Source organism: Bufo gargarizans, chromosome 8, assembly GCF_014858855.1.
Source record: "Bufo gargarizans isolate SCDJY-AF-19 chromosome 8, ASM1485885v1, whole genome shotgun sequence".
NCBI classification, from domain to species: domain Eukaryota; kingdom Metazoa; phylum Chordata; class Amphibia; order Anura; family Bufonidae; genus Bufo; species Bufo gargarizans.
Genome location: NC_058087.1, coordinates 57,280,934 through 57,300,182, shown reverse-complemented (window position 1 = coordinate 57,300,182; position 19,249 = coordinate 57,280,934). Strand labels below are relative to the sequence as shown.

General features: G+C 47.2%; 1 protein-coding gene across 1 annotated transcript in view; it reads left to right on the top strand.

The window, feature by feature from the left end:
* The window catches only part of STAM2 (signal transducing adaptor molecule 2), a 52,857-nt gene that overhangs the window by 14,960 nt on the left and 18,648 nt on the right, over positions 1-19,249 (top strand). The window contains exons 3-10 of the mRNA XM_044302543.1: positions 2,966-3,041; positions 3,161-3,256; positions 4,775-4,921; positions 5,063-5,132; positions 12,616-12,805; positions 14,065-14,159; positions 17,093-17,175; positions 18,685-18,772. Coding sequence (XP_044158478.1) covers positions 2,966-3,041; positions 3,161-3,256; positions 4,775-4,921; positions 5,063-5,132; positions 12,616-12,805; positions 14,065-14,159; positions 17,093-17,175; positions 18,685-18,772 — 845 coding nt within the window. The remainder of the gene's footprint in view (positions 1-2,965; positions 3,042-3,160; positions 3,257-4,774; positions 4,922-5,062; positions 5,133-12,615; positions 12,806-14,064; positions 14,160-17,092; positions 17,176-18,684; positions 18,773-19,249) is intronic.

The window sequence follows — 19,249 nt, the reverse complement described above, 5'->3', positions numbered from 1 at the left end:
ATGTAGTACTTTTCACTGCTGAACTTTGTTACAATTGTATCCAGTTTATCCATGCTGAGCCAAGCAGCTTGAGCTCCAGGCCTATGGCACTTGCCTAAACTGATACGTTGTAGCAAACAATGAGATTTGCACACATAGGACTGTGTCCACTGGTTACATTGTAGCAGACCCTCAGTCCTGTAGGGTCTGATTCAGACTACAGTAATTTCTGTCTTTGTGCTATCCGGACTGGACTCGCGGTAAAGTAAATGGTGCTATTCATGTTTGCAGCGTGCGCCGTTCTTGTCCGTTTGTGTCATTCAAAGGAATGGATCTGAAAAAAAAAAAAAAAAAAGAACTGAAGGAATCAATCTCACTGAGAACGTGCAGATACCTCCGTGTTTTGCTGATGGAAATCAGAACGGCCATCTGGATCAGGCCTGGGCAGGAGTGGGTCTGGATAGGTTTTCAGCCACTGGATTTTAACTGGACGGTTTCCATTCATTGACAGCAGCAGTATTTTAAAAAGAAATGGGGAGAAATGTATTAAGGCTAGTGCTATCTCAGACAATGATGGGCATATCGCTAGGATATGCCCCCATTGGTCTGATGGGTGCGGGTCCCACAGCTGGGAAGCTGGTGGCCTACCAAGCGCTCCCCCCGTAGTAGTGAATGGGAGCGCACCGCGCATGTGCGGCCACCGCTCCCATTCATGTCTATGAGGCTGAAGGAAATAGCTGAGCCTGCACTTGGCTATTTTCGGCGTCCCCATAGAAATGAATGTAGGATGGCTGCGCAGGCGCAGTGCACCCTCATAACCTTCAGGGCTCCGTTGTCAATGTAGGTGGGACCTGCACCTATCGGACAATGGGGACGTATCCTAGTGATATGCCCCCCATTGTCTCAGATGGGAATACCCCTTTAACTAACAACTGTACCGGTTTTAGTGTACGCGCTGAGGCACGGAGCAGATTTTTCTGTTCATGATGCGCCTTAGATGAATTGTCGCTCAGACACACTGTACATTGGCATTGGTGTCATTGGGCCCTGTAATATAAAAGGGGTATTAGAATTTCAGCAAATAAAGGTTGTTCCTTGGTAGGGTTTTGCATTCTTTCGTGTACACAGGCTCTATGGTTTGGATACAGGACCTTATAAAGACATTTCCCACCTATATATACCTTCCTGTATGGATGACGTCCATCGTTATCATATGTGGACAAACAATGTCCCTCCTGGAGCGGCCATCACAGGGTTCATCATCCAAGGACCATATTTCATCACCAGACATATGGCTAGACCTGTACACCAGGGCCAGACGTTCATGTAGTGACATGTTAGCCGAGGTTTCCTACATTAGATATTTATGGAAATGCCATAAGTGTCCGATAGATCGGGATCCTGACAGGGGCACCAGGGTGCTTGGATGGGGAATGAGAACTGTTTAAAGGCTATGGACACCTTTATCTCCTTCCTAAACATTAAGTTAATGGGTTATTACTGTCTTATCCGTTCATGGATGAGGTCTTTTATGAGGTGGCTGGGAAAAAGCCAGTTGGGCTTTGCTTCGCTGTTTCCGTAACTCCAATGGAAGTGAATGAGAGTTATGGAGACAGCGTGGCCTGTTTCTCAACTCTGACCACCCCTGGCTGCGGCATACAGTGGGTATTCCAGTCTCTGATATGAGCGACTGAGATGGTGATGCCCCTTTAAATACCTATGTGAATAGTCTTCCTTAAAGGGCACCTGTCATCAGATTTGTACCTCTGAAACTGGCTGACCTGTTACATGTGCGCTTGGCTGCTGAAGACATCTGTGTTGGTCCCATGTTCATATGTGCCCGCATTGCTGAGAAAAATGACATTTAAAAATATGCAAATGAGCCTCTAGGCAATCTCCTCCACAGTATGGGGAGGAGTGATCGCTAACGCCATCGCTCGTCCCCATACAGAATCGTGGTCTGCTGGCAGAAGAGGGCTGTTTAGACTGCACGAACGGGTGATGGCAAATGAAGATTCAGGTGATCGCACCAACAATCCTGTTACCCGAGGAATCGGCGGCACATTTATACTGACAGATAATTGCTGACTAGCTTTCCTACAAACTCGAGCGATAATCTGCCCGAACATCAGGCAAGGTAAAGGGGCCTTTAGTTATAGCAGCAGAGAGGGGGAGGAGGTTGTACACAGTAGACCATAGTGTAGAGAAGGGGGTGCACTTCTAAATTATATGGAAAGGCAAACCGCGCAGGCTGTAGATGGGAAAGCGCACAAGGCAGTTTGCAGGGGAGAATCACGTACAGTAAACTGTATAGGCATGAAGAGGGAAAGCAGAGCACCCAGGCGGTAGGGGAATCACACATGCCTCAGCAGCAGTGACCGTCCGCACAAGGGAGAGCAGATTCCTCATGAGCTGAAATCATTCCAGGAGTAAAGCTACCCTGATATGTGAGAGCTAGTGAAGACAGCAGCATCCTGGACACGGACCTCGCCAGCATGTATTACCGTATGGGACATATCCACATGAGACCAATCTGAAAGTTGGGAGGAGCGATCCTGAAAATGAATGAAGAAATGAAGATTGCAGGCTGAAACTTAGTGCAACTTTTTTGCCTTTTTCGCAAGCATGCTTGGCTTTTTACAGAACTGAGAGCCGCGCATGTGCGGCCACCACTTCAGTCCAGTGGCTGCGATGTGGGTCCTAGAGGTGGAACCCACTTCTGTCGGATATTTATATCTCTGGAGGTGCCATAAACGTCTGAAATGTGTATATAGGAATCTGACCGTCCAGAGGTGGAACCCTCTGTATGGTATAAACTATTAATGTCTGTAATTGGAAGACCCTCCTTTTATAAGGTCCAGAATATATAATTTTCCGATGAAATACATTCATTATGATCATTGTACGCTCTGGGACTTTGCTGAATCGGTATACATTCAGTCTGCCGTCGGTAATGGAGACCGCTGTGTTTTTTTTCCTTTTCCAGGACAAAGGATGGACTGAAGGCGATAATGAAAAGGGTTAATCACAAGGTCCCCCACGTCGCCCTGCACGCTCTCACTGTGAGTAGATTCCGCCTTCTATCGATTTCCTTACTCCTTCCCAGACACAGCAGTTACTTAACATCCTGTGAGCTAAGAAATACATCTCATCAAAATGCCTTTTCTCCTGCCCCCCGTAGCTATTAGGGGCCTGCGTGTCAAACTGCGGGAAGGCTTTTCATCTAGAAATATGTTCCAGAGATTTTGCCAGCGAGGTGCGCGGAGTTATAAATAAGGTACGCTCAGAATTAGCTTCTTCATTTCTTATGTTTGCCACCACTTCCAACAAAGACGTTATTGATTTCTGCTTAACCTTCAATAAACGGCCTTCTCCGCCTGAACATCGGTGCTAAAGCCGAGCCTTAGGGCCCTTGCACAGGACCGTATGCCCTACGAGACCTACGGTCCGTGAGCAGCATTGATCGTGTGCACGGGAGCACTCTGCATCATAGATTGCAATGATGCTGTGGACATCGAGCCCCCGCGGGCCATTGTCCTGCACTCATATGATCTTATGAGTGCAGGTCAATAGCACCGCGGGCGGCCCTACGTGCACAGCATCATTGCAATCTATGATGCTGTGTACTCCCTTGCGCACGATTAATGCCGCTCCGGGACACATGGCCCGCTCACGGACCGTGAGGGGGCATACGATCGTGAGCAAGTGCTCTTAGAATTAGCCCAACGCAGCGAGGATTGCACATAAGGGAGATGATAGATGGGTTGTTATAATGCCTGGATATACATTCAAACATAAAACCTTGAAATCTGAAGTGGTAAAATCTAAAGTCAAAGAGTAAAAGACATTAAAGGGGTTGTATCCTCTCAGACAATGGGGGGCATATTGCTAGTCGTTTCTATGGGGCAGATAGAAATAGGGGAGCCAACGCTCAGCTATTTTCGGTGGCGCCATACAAATGAATCAAGGGCGGCTGTGCATGCACGGTGCGCCCTCCGTGACTTTCAAGGCTCCGTTTACGAGATAGGTGCGGGTCCTGCACCTATCAGACAATGGGGGCATATCCTAGCAATATGCCCCCATTGTCTGAGATGATACAGCCCCTCACCCCCTCCCACATTGGTGGAGTATCACTAGCATATGTCACCAATGTCAGAAAGGTACAGGTCCCCCAAATTGAAGGAGAGCGCACTGCGCGAACTCGCTCAGCTATTTCTGGAACTCCCATAGAAGTAAATGGAGAGCACACTGCGCAAGCGCTACTACTCCCATTTCTGCTAGCACCACTCCCCTCATCTCCTTGCTGTGTGCATGGCTGCTTCTAACTGTAATCAGCTTCTGCTTTAAATGATGTTGTTCTAGCTATCCATCTCATATCTATCTATCTATCCATGTATCTATATATTAATGTATAGTAAAAAAAAACAGTAGACCGTGCTTACCTTTACAGTGGCCACTGCAAAAAAACTAACAAAAATAAATAAAAACATTTCCTGGTATATACTTCCGACGTATATGAAAAGCATGATGTGAACAGAGCATTACCAGAATGCAGCATTGTTTTGCAGGATGCAGTAAAAGACACATGCCTAAACTGTCTGGTAAAAATGGTGGGTGAACCTAGCCTTAGGCCTCGTGCATATGTTCCATTTGCGGTACATATCCCAAATATGGTGTTAACGCATTTCATTATCTGCACAAATACCGCCATGTCATATACACAGTGTGCGCTGCAAAGATACAAACCAGCCGGCTCCCCGAGTACCAGCCTGTCATGTTACTTACCAATTTCTAGGCACATCCAAAAGTATCGGAGAAACTGAAAGCGATGATGGTGGAATGGTCCGATGACTTTCAGAAAGATCCCCAGTTCAGCTTAATATCGGCCACCATCAAGTCCCTGAAAGAAGAAGGAGTGACATTTCCTACTTCCGGCTCTCAGGTGCGTTGACATTGTGATGATCTTATCTAACTCGTGTGTTCGTGTCTGGGCGGTGAGCGCTCGCTTTACTGCATTCTTTCTTTGAACCTCTCCCTGCTGATAGAAAGAGAGTGTGCTTCAAATGTTCTCGTTATTCCTCAGAGCGCCACAAATACTCCGAAGAACGGGACAGTAACCACCAAGAACAAAGAGGACGAAGATATCGCTAAAGGTAGGTTTATTTCAGGCGTGACTGGCCGCATGCCGATAATGTAAATCCAGCGCAGTGAAAGGGAGTTGTGATCACACTGTTGTGTAGTATTGCTTTGTGACTTTACTACAGAGCAGGCGTGGATATAATTCCCCTTTGTCACACAATTTGTTACTGCAACAAAAGACTCCTGTGATCCTCTTTTAGAGGGGTCCCACAACATTCAACATTTTGAATCAAGGGTGCACAACAACCTTTTTTGCACTTTTTCTCCTAATGCCAAATGGTCATATAGTTCCACTCCCAAGGGACTCCATATCCCCTCATCTCCTCCTCTATGGAGTACGTCCTATCTGTGTTTCAGCCAGAGCTTCCTTTGCATTTTAACAGCAAGAATATCAGAGCGCGCACATCTGTACCTGCTGTCAATGATAACCAGACAGACTTCATTATAAGCCAATGGGATGTGTCCTGATTTGTTTCGCTCTATTTGAAATCTGTTATGAATGGATCCCTTAACATTAAAGGGATTATCCGAGACTATAAAAATGTCCCCCATATGCTCGGGCTCCTCACACTGAATCTACTTACCTGGCTCCCCGCTCTCCGTGCTGCTCCTGGTCCCCACACCGCCACTGCTGCGTTTCCCCGTGATGGTAGGGAGGCTCGTCCCCGTCACCGCCTGCCATTGGCTGCTACATCCCTGCCCCCGCCCCCCTCCCAACACCGGATGTTTTGATCCGTGCACGGGGAGAAGCAGCAGCGGCTGTGTGTGGATCAGGAGTGGCGCGGGGAGCCAGGTAAGTAGATTCAGTGTGAGGGCCGCGGGCATATGGGGGACATTTTTTTTTTTTTTTTGTCTCTGATAACCCCTTTTATGTCAACAGAGCCTCACATTTCTGCACGTGTTTTTGGAACATTTACAATATAATGTATTTTTGGACTATAAGACGCACCCCAGGTTTAGGCAACAGAAAATAAAAAATATATATTTTCTACTTATTAAATCTTCCCTAGTAGATTAATGAAGTGGACGGGTCATGGTTGGTAACTTTGGGGTCTAGTGTAGAGGGTGTCAATAGTTTTGGTCAGCTCCTGTTAACCATAGTGTGTCACCTGCTGACCATTGTGAAAAAACAGCAGTGTGTCTCCTGTCCTTGCACTGAAGAGTCCTGCCATGCTGGTTCCGCTAGATTATTTTTCTCATCCATATCAGTGGAGGGCACAGGCTTTACCTTGGGTATAGCTATTGACACTAGGAGGCGACACTAAGCACAAAAGTGTGAGCTCCTTCCTTCAGCTATACCCTTCCTACAGGGACTAAGCTAAAACAGTTTTAGCTTAGTTTCTGTAGGAGGCACATCTCCCTGCTTTGCAGGTCTGCAGATTTTTTTAGATTTTTTTTCCTTTCTTCCAGCGGGATTACAGGCGGTCCTAGCCAGGAGATGGGAGACCAGGGGGACCCCAAGCCCGCTGCTCCTTCCAGAAGACAAGGAGAACCAGAGGTTTTTAACGCCTCTGCATCCCGCCAGCCTTCGGGTCACCACGGCCGCCCAGGACAAGTCCCCTCTGTCCCGATGTAGCGGCCCTCCCCAAAGGGCCGCACCCCGAAGGTGGTGACCTGGCTGGAACCAGGGGGGCAGAAGACGCAGGGCGGGTAAGTATTCCTGGCTCCAAGCCCCCCTCTCCCCTTCACAGGTTACTTGCTAGGATGGCCTCCACAAAGCCTTGTCCCCCCAGGCAGGGAAAGAGTTAACAGCTGCATGTCAGTTCTCCTGTGGGGGTGGGGTGAAGGAAAGCCCTCTGTACTTTCCAAGCTTCTTTGTGGGCCCTAACCCCACGCCCCCTACCTGCCCGACCGGCACCTGTTTCATGCAGAGTTCCGCTATTCTCCTCTGCCAGGGCCACTTGTAATTTGAGGCCCTGGCTTCTACTGCGGCCTACTTCCGATCTGCTTGCCGCGGATACTTCTCACCCGGCCGGCATCTCCGCTCGGCCAGGGCTCCTTGCAGCACCACCGCTGTACTGGGGGTGTGGGGGAGAGTTCTGGGGAGTCAGTTGATACGCTCCTTTTTCATTTTCGCGACTCCATTATGGGGGTGGGGCATAAGTTCTCCCCGCTTCCCCCCTCCATCATCTGGCTTCCTGGCACAAATTTTTTGCGGACCTTTGCGGACTCTGGTACCAGGTTTTCTCCGAACAGGCTGCAGTAAGGGGCACAGGCCGGGTAAGCCCTTTCCCCTCCTCCCAACAGGGTCTAGCTTTACCCTTCTACCTTTCGCCACAGGTACTCACTATATCCGAACCCAGATCCCAGGCCCGAAAGCCGGCGGTCACTTCCATGCAACATTTTGCATGTGGTTCTTGTCGCTCAAAATTCTCCTCTGGTCAGTCGGACCCTCTCTGCTCCTTTTGCTCTGCTCCACCACTAAGCGACTCTGACCCTGTCCCAGTCGCCCCTGCGGCCCAGCCCATGGTAGAGCCAGAGTGGGTGCGCTCTCTGTCTAAGATGGTGCAGGACGTTTCCCATTCCAACAGGGCCATTGTGGACATGCTGGGGCGTTTAGCCGCGTGGTCACCCTCTGACCAGTCAGACTCTGGGGACCCCTCTGCTGCCGTCCTGCAAAACGGGCCAGACCACCCTCTCCTCGAAGGGCGTCTGCATTCCCTGTTTCATCCACCTCCCCACTACCTCCCATGGAGTCTCGCTCTGACGCGTCCTCATTATAGAGACGTGTTCTGAGGAAAAGTTGTCAGATGCCGACTTTGTCTTACCGGAGGACCAGTCTTCCAAACTGTCCGCTATGGTAGACAATCTCATCGTATTGGTTATAGAAACCTTATGGGTTGAGGACCTGTGCCCTCCTCTGCCGGTTCTGGTTTTTCCTTCAGGTGATCCCATCACTCGCCAAAGGTGTTGCCCAACCACCTGGAGTTTGATTTCCAGAGGATTTGACAAAGAGGTAGTCGTCCTCCCCTATTGTTGACCCTCCGGTATCCCGCCTGGCTGAGAATACCACCTTGTCTATGGCGGATGGGGCTTCCTTCTCTGACCCAAGGGATAAGAAATTGGAATCCTTTGCCAAATCTTCTTTTGAAGCAGTTGGCACTGCCCTGCGCCTGTTTTTTTGCCTCGACATGGGATAGTAAGTCTATGACCGAGTGGGGATACAAGCTACGTCAGGGCCTCGTCTCTGGGGACTCCCCGGATGAACTTTCGGGTATTGCAGTGCAACTTTCACCCTTCAGCTCTTACATCTATGAGGCCTCTCTGGACAAGGCCAGGCTTTTGGCCCGCTCTTCAGCCCATTTTGGTGGCTATTCGCCGTATAATGCTTCTAAACGGGCCTTGATGTCCCTCCCCTTTGCAGGTAGCAGACTTTTGGCGAGGTCCAAGGATCCTCGGCGTCGGAAGCCCTTGTGATCCTGTGGACGCAGTTCACGTTTCCTTACGTGTTCCCTCCTCTTCCACTCATTCCCCGTCTTCTCTGAAAAATCAGGTCCGAAGGTCTGACTGTCATTCTCGTGGATCCTGGAATGGCCGCGCAGAGTATCGCACGCATCCCTAGTCTCCCTCCTCGCCGACGAACCCTGGTGATTTCCCCTTCTGGAGGACCTCTTGTCGCAGGGACCGATCTTCCACCTGAATTTAGGGTCGCTACATTTAACGGCATGGCTGTTGAAGCCGCCGTACTAAGGGCTCTGACTTTCTCGGATGCTGTTCTCCAGACCATGATTCGGGCTAGGAAACCATTGTCCTTCCGGATCTATCACTGGACCTGGAAGTCTTAATTTAGTTGGTGTGAACGTCACCTGTTGTTTCCCATTCGGTTCTCGTTGCCTCGACTCTTGTCAGTCCTGCAGTCAGGCGTGGACTTGGGGCTGGCTATCAGTTCTCTCAAAGGGCAAGTGTCGGCCCTTTCCATTCTTTTTCAACGAAATCTGGCTTCGCTTTCTGCTGTTCAGACCTTCATGCACGGGGTGGCGCACGCTGCGCCCCCTTACCGCCCTCTGTTGAATCCGTGGAACCTTAATCTGGCGCTCGGCGCTCTCCAGTCCTCTCCGTTTGAACCTTTTGCAGCAGGTGTCCCTTCGCTTCCTGTCCTACAAGGTGGCCTTTTTGGTGGCAATCACTTCCATCCGTAGGGTGTCGGAGCTAGCGGCTCTTTCCCGTCGGTCTCCCTTCCTTATCCTTCACCAGGACAAAGTGGTCCTTCGTCCTGTCCACTCCTTCCTTCTGAAGGTCGTGTCGGCATTCCATCTCAATGAAGTGATTATTCTCCCTTCGTTTTGTCCTGCCCCGTCTCATCCTCCTGAACAGTCGCTCCACACTCTGGATTTGGTTTGGGACATTCACATCTATCTGTCCCAGACGTCCTCTTTCCGACGGACTGATTCTCGATTCGTCATTGCAGAGGGACCGAGATGAGGGCTGGCTGCGTCCAAAGTTTCCATTTCCCGATGGATTCGTTTGGCCATTGTGGAAGCGTACCACATCAGTGACCGGGCCCCACCCTTCCTGGTTACTGCTCATTCTGCTCGGGCAGTGGGGGGCCTCTTGGGCAGTACATCATAGGGCTTCGGCCCTTCAGGTGTGCAAGGCGGCTACCTGGTCGTCTTTACACACCTTTTCCAAGTTTTACAGAGTACACACTTTTGCTTCTTCTGACGCTTCTCTGGGGCGTAGAGTATTGCAGATGGTGGTTCTCTCATTGGCCGTAGGGCTTCTTCATTATGGCCCACCCCTGGGACTGCTCTGTAACGTCCCAAGGTCAAGCCTGTGTCCCCCAATGACACGGATAAGAAAACTAGATTTGCATACTTACCGTAAAATCTGTTTCTCTTTTGTTCATTGGGGGGGACACAGCACCTACCCATATAGTAAATACATTACACACACAGAGCTCTGCAGTATGCATGTCACACACTAAGGCCTATTGCACACACACACACACACACACTCAGCTCTACATTATACACACACAGCCCTGCAGCACACATATTGTAAATACACAGCAGTGCTTTATGCACATTATGCACTGCTCTGCGGTATGCATATCACACACACACACACAGCTGTATAGTAAATACATTACACACACAGAGCTCTGCGGTATGCATATCACACACTAAGGCCTATTGCACACGACTGTATGGCTTTTTCAGTATTTTGCGGTCCGCAATAGAATAGTTCTATCCTTGTCCGTTATGCACACATTAATAGGACATGTTCTATCTTAAAACAGACATACGGAAACGGAATGCATATGGAGTACATTCCGTTTTTTTGCGGACCCATTGAAATGAATGGTTCCGTATACGTGCCGTATACAGAACGCAAAAAATGGAACATAAATGGAAAAAAATGACGTTCGTGTGCAAGAGGCCTAAATGACATATAGAACCTTGGGCACATGTTACAGATTTGCACTGGGGTAAGATTAACTGCCTGTCCGTGATGTGCCAGATCCGGCACTACTGTGATTTCCGTTGTTGTCCTCCTATGACAGAGCAGAATGGTGAAACTTACTAGCGCAGATGTGTACAAAGCCTAATACACACCTCTGATGCTGCCGAACATCATAATAATGACAAGAGAACCACAAATCTCATCATTACTGGGTTGTTGTTATTGGAAATTAGAGAGCAACACATGGAGGGGGTAAAAGAAGAGAAATATACAACTCCCAGCATGTCCAAACTGGTATTATGGAACACCAGTGGACATTACAGGGAGGAGGTATAAGAGGAGGGAACTACAATACCCAGCATGTCGAGACTGTTATTATAGGTCGTCAGTGGACATTTTTTAATGAGAGGGGTATAAGAGGAGAGAACTACAACTACCAGCATGTCCATGCTATTGTAATAGGGCATTGGTGTATATAATAGGGAGAGTGGTATAAGAGGAGAGACTAACAACTCCCAGAATGTCCATACTAGGGGTATAAGAGAGAACTACAACTCTCAGCATGTCCAGACTGTTATTATAGGGCATCAGTGCACATTATCTGGAGAACGGTATGGGAGGAGAGGACTACAACCCCAGCATGTCTAAACTGTTATTGTAGGGCATCAGTGGACATTACACGGGGACGGATATAAAAGCAGAGCATTTCTAGGTGTCTAGGCCCCTTCCCCTCACGGGTCTGCTTTCATTGGAAGTATACCACTGGCTGTCTCATTGATCCAGCAAACACTGTATGAGCATGCTGCCAGATCATTAAAGAAACAGTCAGGAAGGTCGGGCACTGCTGGACCACCCTAACTGTGGACTATAAGACACTTGCACACTTTAGCAAGATTTTTTGCGCCTTATCGTCCAAAAAACATGATATATTTAAGAAGATAAGGGTTGTGTGTTAAACTCCACATTGGAGTGAGGTGGCTTTATGGTGCTAGTATAATATGGATTCATGTAGTGAGTGCCTAATAAAGCTGAAAACACAGGCATTTAAATCACAATTTAGGACAGACATTCATGTTTAGCTACTAGATAATAATATTAGTTTCTAGTATATACTGTTTAAAGGCTATGTACACCTTCAAAGGCAATTTTTTTATTATTGCATATTGCTTATTTTTGGTTTAAAATTATTTTTTCAATTGCCCGTTATTAAAAATATTGAGCTGTTCTATCTAGCTGTGTGACTGGTACTTTCACTTTGTGCCGGTCATCTAATAAACCTTATGTCTAAACTGTATTGAGAGCTCATAAACACTTATTTAAACCACATTATCAGTAAGATGAGAACTGAGCTATGAGTGTTTATAATGTCAGAGCAGAGATAAGGAGTCCATCAGCTCATGGTCTGACGTAAAAGACAGAAAATCCACAGGGTGCAACTAGAGCATATCTGCTCTGTACAGAAAAAAGGATTCCATATTTTTAATAAAGATCAATAAAAAAAAGATTTTTAGCTCAAAATGAGTACAATGCAATAATAAAAAAAAATGTCCCCAAAGGTGTACATAGCCTTTAAGGCAGGTATCAGAAGGCCTTAATGCATTTCCATCACATTATACACTGCTTGTATCCAGGGGTTATGAGTGACCACCCTACAATACAGCAGTGGTCGTGCTTGCAGACTATAGGAAAAAGCACTGGCCTCTCCGTGGCCAGGACCGTGGAAGCACTCATAGGCTCCCATCCCAGCCACCTTGTATCTGCGCTGCAGCAGTGGCCGTAACCCCTGGATATGAACAGTGTACAATGTGATGGTAAAATGAATCCAGCCAGAAAAGGAGGCAGTATGGAGATTCACAATACATTAGTAAGTGCCTTGTTTTAACTTTATCTATATGATCAATGCCATTTGCTGAAGTGAGACGACCCCTTTAATGAACTGGATGTAGTTTACCATGAGATTTTACATGGGAACTGCAGGGGGTCATGATGCAGTTGCCTTTGGTTTTCCTTCTCAACCCTAGGCCCTTCAGCCATTATCATAAATTTTTCTTTTTGTCTGTATTAAAAGCTAATGCATTTGCTCTCATATCACAGCAATTGAGTTATCTCTGCAAGAGCAAAAGACGCAACCATCAGAGATCAAATCCTTATACCCGACAGTGGAGGCACAACATGACAGTCAGAAGATGGGGAGGAAAGTCCGAGCTCTTTACGACTTTGAAGCTGTGGAGGACAACGAGTTGACTTTTAAAAGTGGAGAAATCATCATTGTGCTGGATGATAGGTGAGCAGGATCTCTGAACCATAAACCGCCTGTAACTGATGACATGTAGTCATGTGGAAATGCAGCATTTGTGGTTTGCGTGTCAGCAGAATGATGGGGGTCATGTTTCAGTCTTCACCTGTCAGCAGTGTGGTTGGTGGGCAGCCTGGATAGTGACTCTTCTGCCAAGTCCCTTCTCATTTATTTTCTTTGTATATTTCATGCTGCAGAATATGTTGCATGATATTCATTGTTATTGCGTCCTCCACGGTGTAGCCTCAGTTTATCCCTTAAAGGGGTTGTCTTACTTGGATGATTGGTGGCATATCGCTAGGATATGCCACCAATATCAGATAGGTACAGGTCGCACCTATCTCTAGAACTAAGCTCCCAAAGAGAACCAGAGTGCACCGCGCATGGACAGCCCCTCCATTTATTGCTATAGGAGTGTGGAAAATAGCTCGCCTATTTCCAGCAATTCCATAAAAGCAAATGGAACAGCGGCCGCACGATCCGCTCTCCGTTCATTTCTATGGGACTTCTGAAAATCGCAATAGAAATGAATGGAGGGAGACTGCCCATGCACTGTCATGAACCTTTTTGAACCGCACCGGGTCTGAACCTATCTGACATTGCCGCCAGTGTTCCAGATGAGGCAGCCCCTTTAACCATTTAATGACCCGGATGCTGTTTTGTGATTTAGCCATATATAGGTTAAACGACCTTAACTTTCTTGTTGGACTACTAAAATAATTTTTGCAACATTTAAAAAAAAAAAATTTTTTACATTTTTAACGTGTTGACACCTAGGGGATTTTAATTAATATGTTGGTGTTTTTTTTTTTTTTTCTTCAAACTTTAGCTGTTTATTTTTTAAAGAGCCTCTGTCATCATGATCAAGCCTATAAAACCAGGCGTACAGCCTGATGGGGTTGATCATGATGTTGATTAAAACGATTGCTTTCTTTTGTCTGTATTTTAATCAGCTGCAGAGATATCTGCGTTTTTATATGCAAATGAGCACGTTGGGGCACCAGGAGGCAGGGCCGACTTCTTGGAGCACTGCTTTTGTAACACTGCCTGTATTCTGCACGCTCCTCCTGTCCGCTGATTGACCGGGCTAGACATCAGCATGCTGTGTCCTAGCGCATACATATCATATACGTTGCATATATATTTGCAAATCGGCAAATAAATCATGTGTTTGATAGAATATAGGTGCAATGGGTGTTATCACTGGAAGTGCAACCTAACATGTTTTATCTGACATTCATTTGCAGTGACACAAACTGGTGGAAGGGAGAAAATCACAGAGGTGTTGGATTGTTCCCATCTAATTTTGTCTCTTCAACCTTAAATGTGGAGCCTGAGGCAGGTAGGTAACGTTGCACAGTAGGTTAATGGAACGTATCCGGTCATTTTTGTCTCTTTAGAGGTGACTGCCGGCACTGGGTGGTCACTGACAGTAGAAGTCTACTTGAGTCAGCCGTTAGAGGTATTATGACATTATCCATAGCATTAGCATGGGGTCACACCTGTGCCTGTAAAGGGGTGCAGCGGCTATCTTCTGGTCTTTACATAGGTAATGCTGCTGTGTATAATATGTATGCTAAATTGCAGCCACATCCCCCATTGGCTCTATTTTGCTGAGTTTAGGCTCCGTGCACACTGGATTCAAATCCTACATTCAACATGTTCCGGAAAAAATCCCTGCTTGTATATTATGCTTGTATATATGTATTGTATATGCTTGTTCACCTTTTCAGAGTGTTTGGGCAGACCCTCCAAATAGAAGCATACTTACCTGCTCCTTGCTGCTGGGCCCTGGCTCCTTCAGTCCTCTGCTGTCTCACTCAGGACAACATCCGCTTCAATGCTTCTGCAGCCAATTACTGGCCACAGCGGTGACCTGCCCCCTTGTGTCATGTGACTAATTGATGTGACGCAAGGGGGCCAGGTCACCACTGCGGCCAGTTGTTGTCGGCAGCGGGAGAAGCAGTGGAGTCGGGAACGTTTGGCAATGAGCAGGTAAATATGCTTCCCATTAGACTGGCCTGCCCAAACACCCCCAAAAGGTGAACAATCCCTTTTTAAGGCTAGGTCGACGACATTTGTTGCGCAACATTTTGACGCACCAATGTCGCACGACAATTTTTATAATGGTAGTCTATGGTGTCGCACTGCGACATACTGCGACGCGACAGTTGCAAAAAACCCATTCAAGATGGATTTTTCTGCGACTGTCGCAGTTGCAGTGCGACACCATAGACTACCATTATAAAAATTGTCGCGCGACATATATGTTGCAGTGTAGTGCCCTATGTGTCGCGCGACGCATGTTATCGTGTAGACCTAGCCTAAGTGTTTCTCAGCAGAGGTCCAAAGAGTGCCCTTTTGGCCTCCGTTAGGCTGGTATATGTCGGTATGCCTGTTTTTTCAGAGGGTAATTGCCATAAAAAGGCTGCCAAGGGATACACGTGACTTACTGTGGTATCCTGTAGACGTCTGCCACTGCACTGTATTTCTGCTCAGAGGCATCCGGATGCAAAGCATTTTTCACTGATGGTTGTTAGATGTTGTTTGTAATTCTTCAACTTTTTTCATTCATGTGAAAAACTCATCAAAACTGATTGCATCTGCTTAAAAAAAAAAAACTAAACCACTGAACGCAGTCGCAGAAAAAACAGAAAAAAAATGTTCCCAAAATTGCGCAAGTTTCACTGAACGCTTCTTGAGGCAATCCGTAACACTCGTGTGGAAGAGGCCTTAGTCACCATAGTGTTCAGTAGAAACGGGAGGGGATCTGAGTCTTGTGGCTGTAATACAGACATTAAAATGTGGCCATTTTAAACCGGCTTGGTGCATATTGCGTCTGAGCCTTCTGTCAGTTTAAGAAAAAAGTTTGTCAACGCCTACCGCCCTGATGGGGGCCAAAAGGGATGAGTATTTGGCCCCTGTCCCTGTGGTTTGTTTGATGTACACCGGTAACGCTTCCCTGTGTCCGACGCCTCTACTTCCACATACACTGCCATACAGGACCGAGCGTCATTCGCCCTGCAGTCATGTCACTGACTCAGAGGGGAAGCTGTCTGCTATGTCAAAATCTATGTGGAAGTCGAGATGCCCCCCCCCCCCCCCCCATCTATATGGATGGTATATAATTGGAGGGAATAAGTGCATTCAGCTTGATAAATGTCGCAGCTACAGTCTGCGTGGCAATGCAAATAAAAGCGTGCGAGCAGTGCCCGACAGATGGCTGCTGTGTTCTCAGTTTCCTCTGCTTCCTGAGCAGAAAATGTTAATTGATGTCTGCCTAATGAGCTGCTTTTCTATAGAGAAGACTACAATGCTGTGTATGTGCTGCATCTTATAGCCGAAGCCTCCGCCCTTTGCAAAATTGCAGTGGGGTCACATTTTGCTCCTCTTCCGTTGTTACTTCCAAGGTCATATCGGGACCTATTGTCCTTGTAGTTGGTTTTAGCATCTTTGGTCAATGCAAATGCATCTCCTTACAAGAAAAACGAACACCCAGCCAAAGTAAGCCTGATGATTTTCATAAATGATTGGTCATCATCGGTTCACCAGCCCAAGAAAAGCCAGAATTCACATCTATAAACTGAAAATATACCCATGATTTAATTAGTCCCAGTATATATCATATTTTTCGCTCCATAAGACGCACCTAGATCAGATTTCATAACGGATCAGACTTCATAACAGACCCCCAATTCCTCTTCAGACCTCCTGTATCAGACCCCTATTCTACCTCAGATTAAACCCCCCCCCCAAGCTCCTTAAGACTTCTGTATGAGACCCCCATTCCTTCCTAGACCTCATATTAGACCCCTATCAGGTCCTCAAGCTCCATCAGAACCCTCTCAGACCCCCCATTTTTCCCTCAGACCCCATTACTCCTCAAACCTCAGATCAGACCCCCAAGCTCCATCAGACATAAGAATATATAAATACATGAACTTGCCTCTCCTGCTTCGGATGACACTCACCGCAACCTGGTCGTCTTCCGTCCCGCGCTGCACTGTGACCTGATGTCACTCGGCGACGTCTGTGTCATCTCTACGGTGTCTTCTGTGTTGAATCTGACCAAAGGCATGGAGTTTGTGTGTTCTCCCCATGTTTATGTGGGTTTCCACTGGGTAATCCAAAACCCCATACTATTAGGGCTGTATTACAATGCACCCCCCCTATACACATGGCCACCTTTAGGAATATTTTTATAATTAAATATTTTATGTTTTCCGCTTTGTGATATGCTTCTTCACCATTTCCTGCATTTTATGTCTGTTACAGTTGCTGATAGTAGCTCTCCCGCTTCAGAAGAGGTCCTCGAAGCAGCAGCAAAATCTGAACCGGAGCCAGTGTTCATAGATGAAGTACGTTCAGCTCTTTTCCTTAAGACTCTTATTTACAGCAGAGGGAAAAGGTGCAGGTATCAGGTCAGCAATGGCGGGTGTGGGAACTGGAAGATAACAGGACAGCAACTTCAATAAAATGAGAGAAGTAAAGCCTAGACCAGTGGTGGCGAACCTATGGCACGGGTGCCAGAGGTGGCACTCAGAGCCCTCTCTGTGGGCACCCGCTCCCTGGTATGGTGTACCAATATGCCTTAGACTTTTCCTGCCATTCATCAGCGCAGGGCTCACTTTGAACAGCACAGGCAGCGCACTATCATGTAGCTGTAATAGCCTGCCTACATTCAAAGTACATGGAAGATATACTATATTGGCATTCAGGTTAAAGTGCGTGTTGGCACTTTGAGATAAATAAGTGTGTTTTGGGTTGCAGTTTGGGCACTCGGTCTGTAAAAGGTTCGCCATAACTGGCCTAGACTATGTTCTGTGGATATAAATGGCTGTAGTAGAAAGATCATAGTGTGAGCTTTTTTGCCTGTTATCATACAATACTGTATACTCGGGATCAGCACTCCAGCTGCTGTGAAACTACAACTCCCAGCGTGCAAACTTACTTGGCTGTTCTTGTAACTCCCACAGAAGTGACAGGAGGATGGGAGTTGTAGTTTCACAACAGCTGGAGTGCAGGAGGCTGCTGATCCCTGCTGTATACACTACCCAGGTAGCCTGACTGTGTAGGTTATAAGGGCAGGAAAGGGGTATTCAAATAGAAAATCCTTATCACCTGTCCTATGGATAGGTAGTAAATGTAAGCTAGTGATGTTCTGACCACCGGGACCCCCACAATCACTTCAGTGGGGGGACTCCAGTCCACTTCCCCATCTTGTTTGCATCCATAACTGACATAGACCTTGATGGAGTGGAGAGACACCTGCTCGACCACTGCCTCCTCCCAACCTGAGGACCAGTAGTCAATGTGGTTCCAGCGTTCTCACCAGTACAAATGTCAAGTGGATAGGTTATAAATCCTGTCCACTGGTAGACCCTTTTTATAGGGGTTGTCTAGGTTTTATTTTTTAAATCTGCCCTCACCCAGCAGGACCTGTGGAGAAATACATACTCTCCTGGTCTCCTGACACTCTGTTCCGGCTCCTAGGCCGTCTTCACTAGACTTCAGGTCTCTGTCTGTCAACTTCCTGCACGGACTGTGTTACGTGCATCTCTTCATGGGGTCATTGACCGCAGCAGCGCACGCCACCTTCATCCATGCAGGAAATCGACAGACTGGATCATAAGTTCACTAAAGACAGCCAGGGAGCTGGAACTGCATGGCGGGGACCAGGTGAGTATGGATTTCTCCAATGGTCCCAATGGCTGGGGGGGGGGGGGGGGGGTTATTTAAGACATAAACTCGGATAACCCCTTTGGGTGACGAGCTCCATTGGCTGCGGTAAATATGACGATACAGCATTGTAAACTCTGAGGTGAATGTAATAAAATACAAATAAAGAATCCTCTGCTCTGTTACAGGAAAAAATGAACCAGGCATTACATTTACTTCAGAGCATCGATCCAACAGACCCCAAGCCAGATTCAGTCAATCTCCTTGATCTGGAAGGTATTGTATTATATCTAAATATCTTTATTTTATATGGAGGCAAAAAGTTTCCCCGGTTCCAGGACACGTAGCCATTGAACTGCTTTAATTCTCACCTCCAACATTTGAATGTTCGGGATTGTCCAGGTATATACTTTCCCATCTGATCTGACACTGGATGTGGGGAGACCCAGCTTCACACTGGGAGGGACGGTTAGGGCTGTTTCACACGAGCGGATGCCGTGCGTGTCATCCGCTGCGTGAAAGTGAGCCAAGCTGCGCTCCGGACAGCAGAGACACACGGAGCATTAACATGATTGAACATGCTCCGTGCCTCTCTGATCTTTTTACTACAAAATCGTGGTGACAACTTTATCTCACTGTGATTTTGTAGTAAAAAGATCACAGAGAGGCACGGAGAATTATCAATCATGTTACTGCTCCGTGTCTCTGCTGACAGGAGCAGGGCTTGGCTCACTTTCACGCAGCGGATGACGC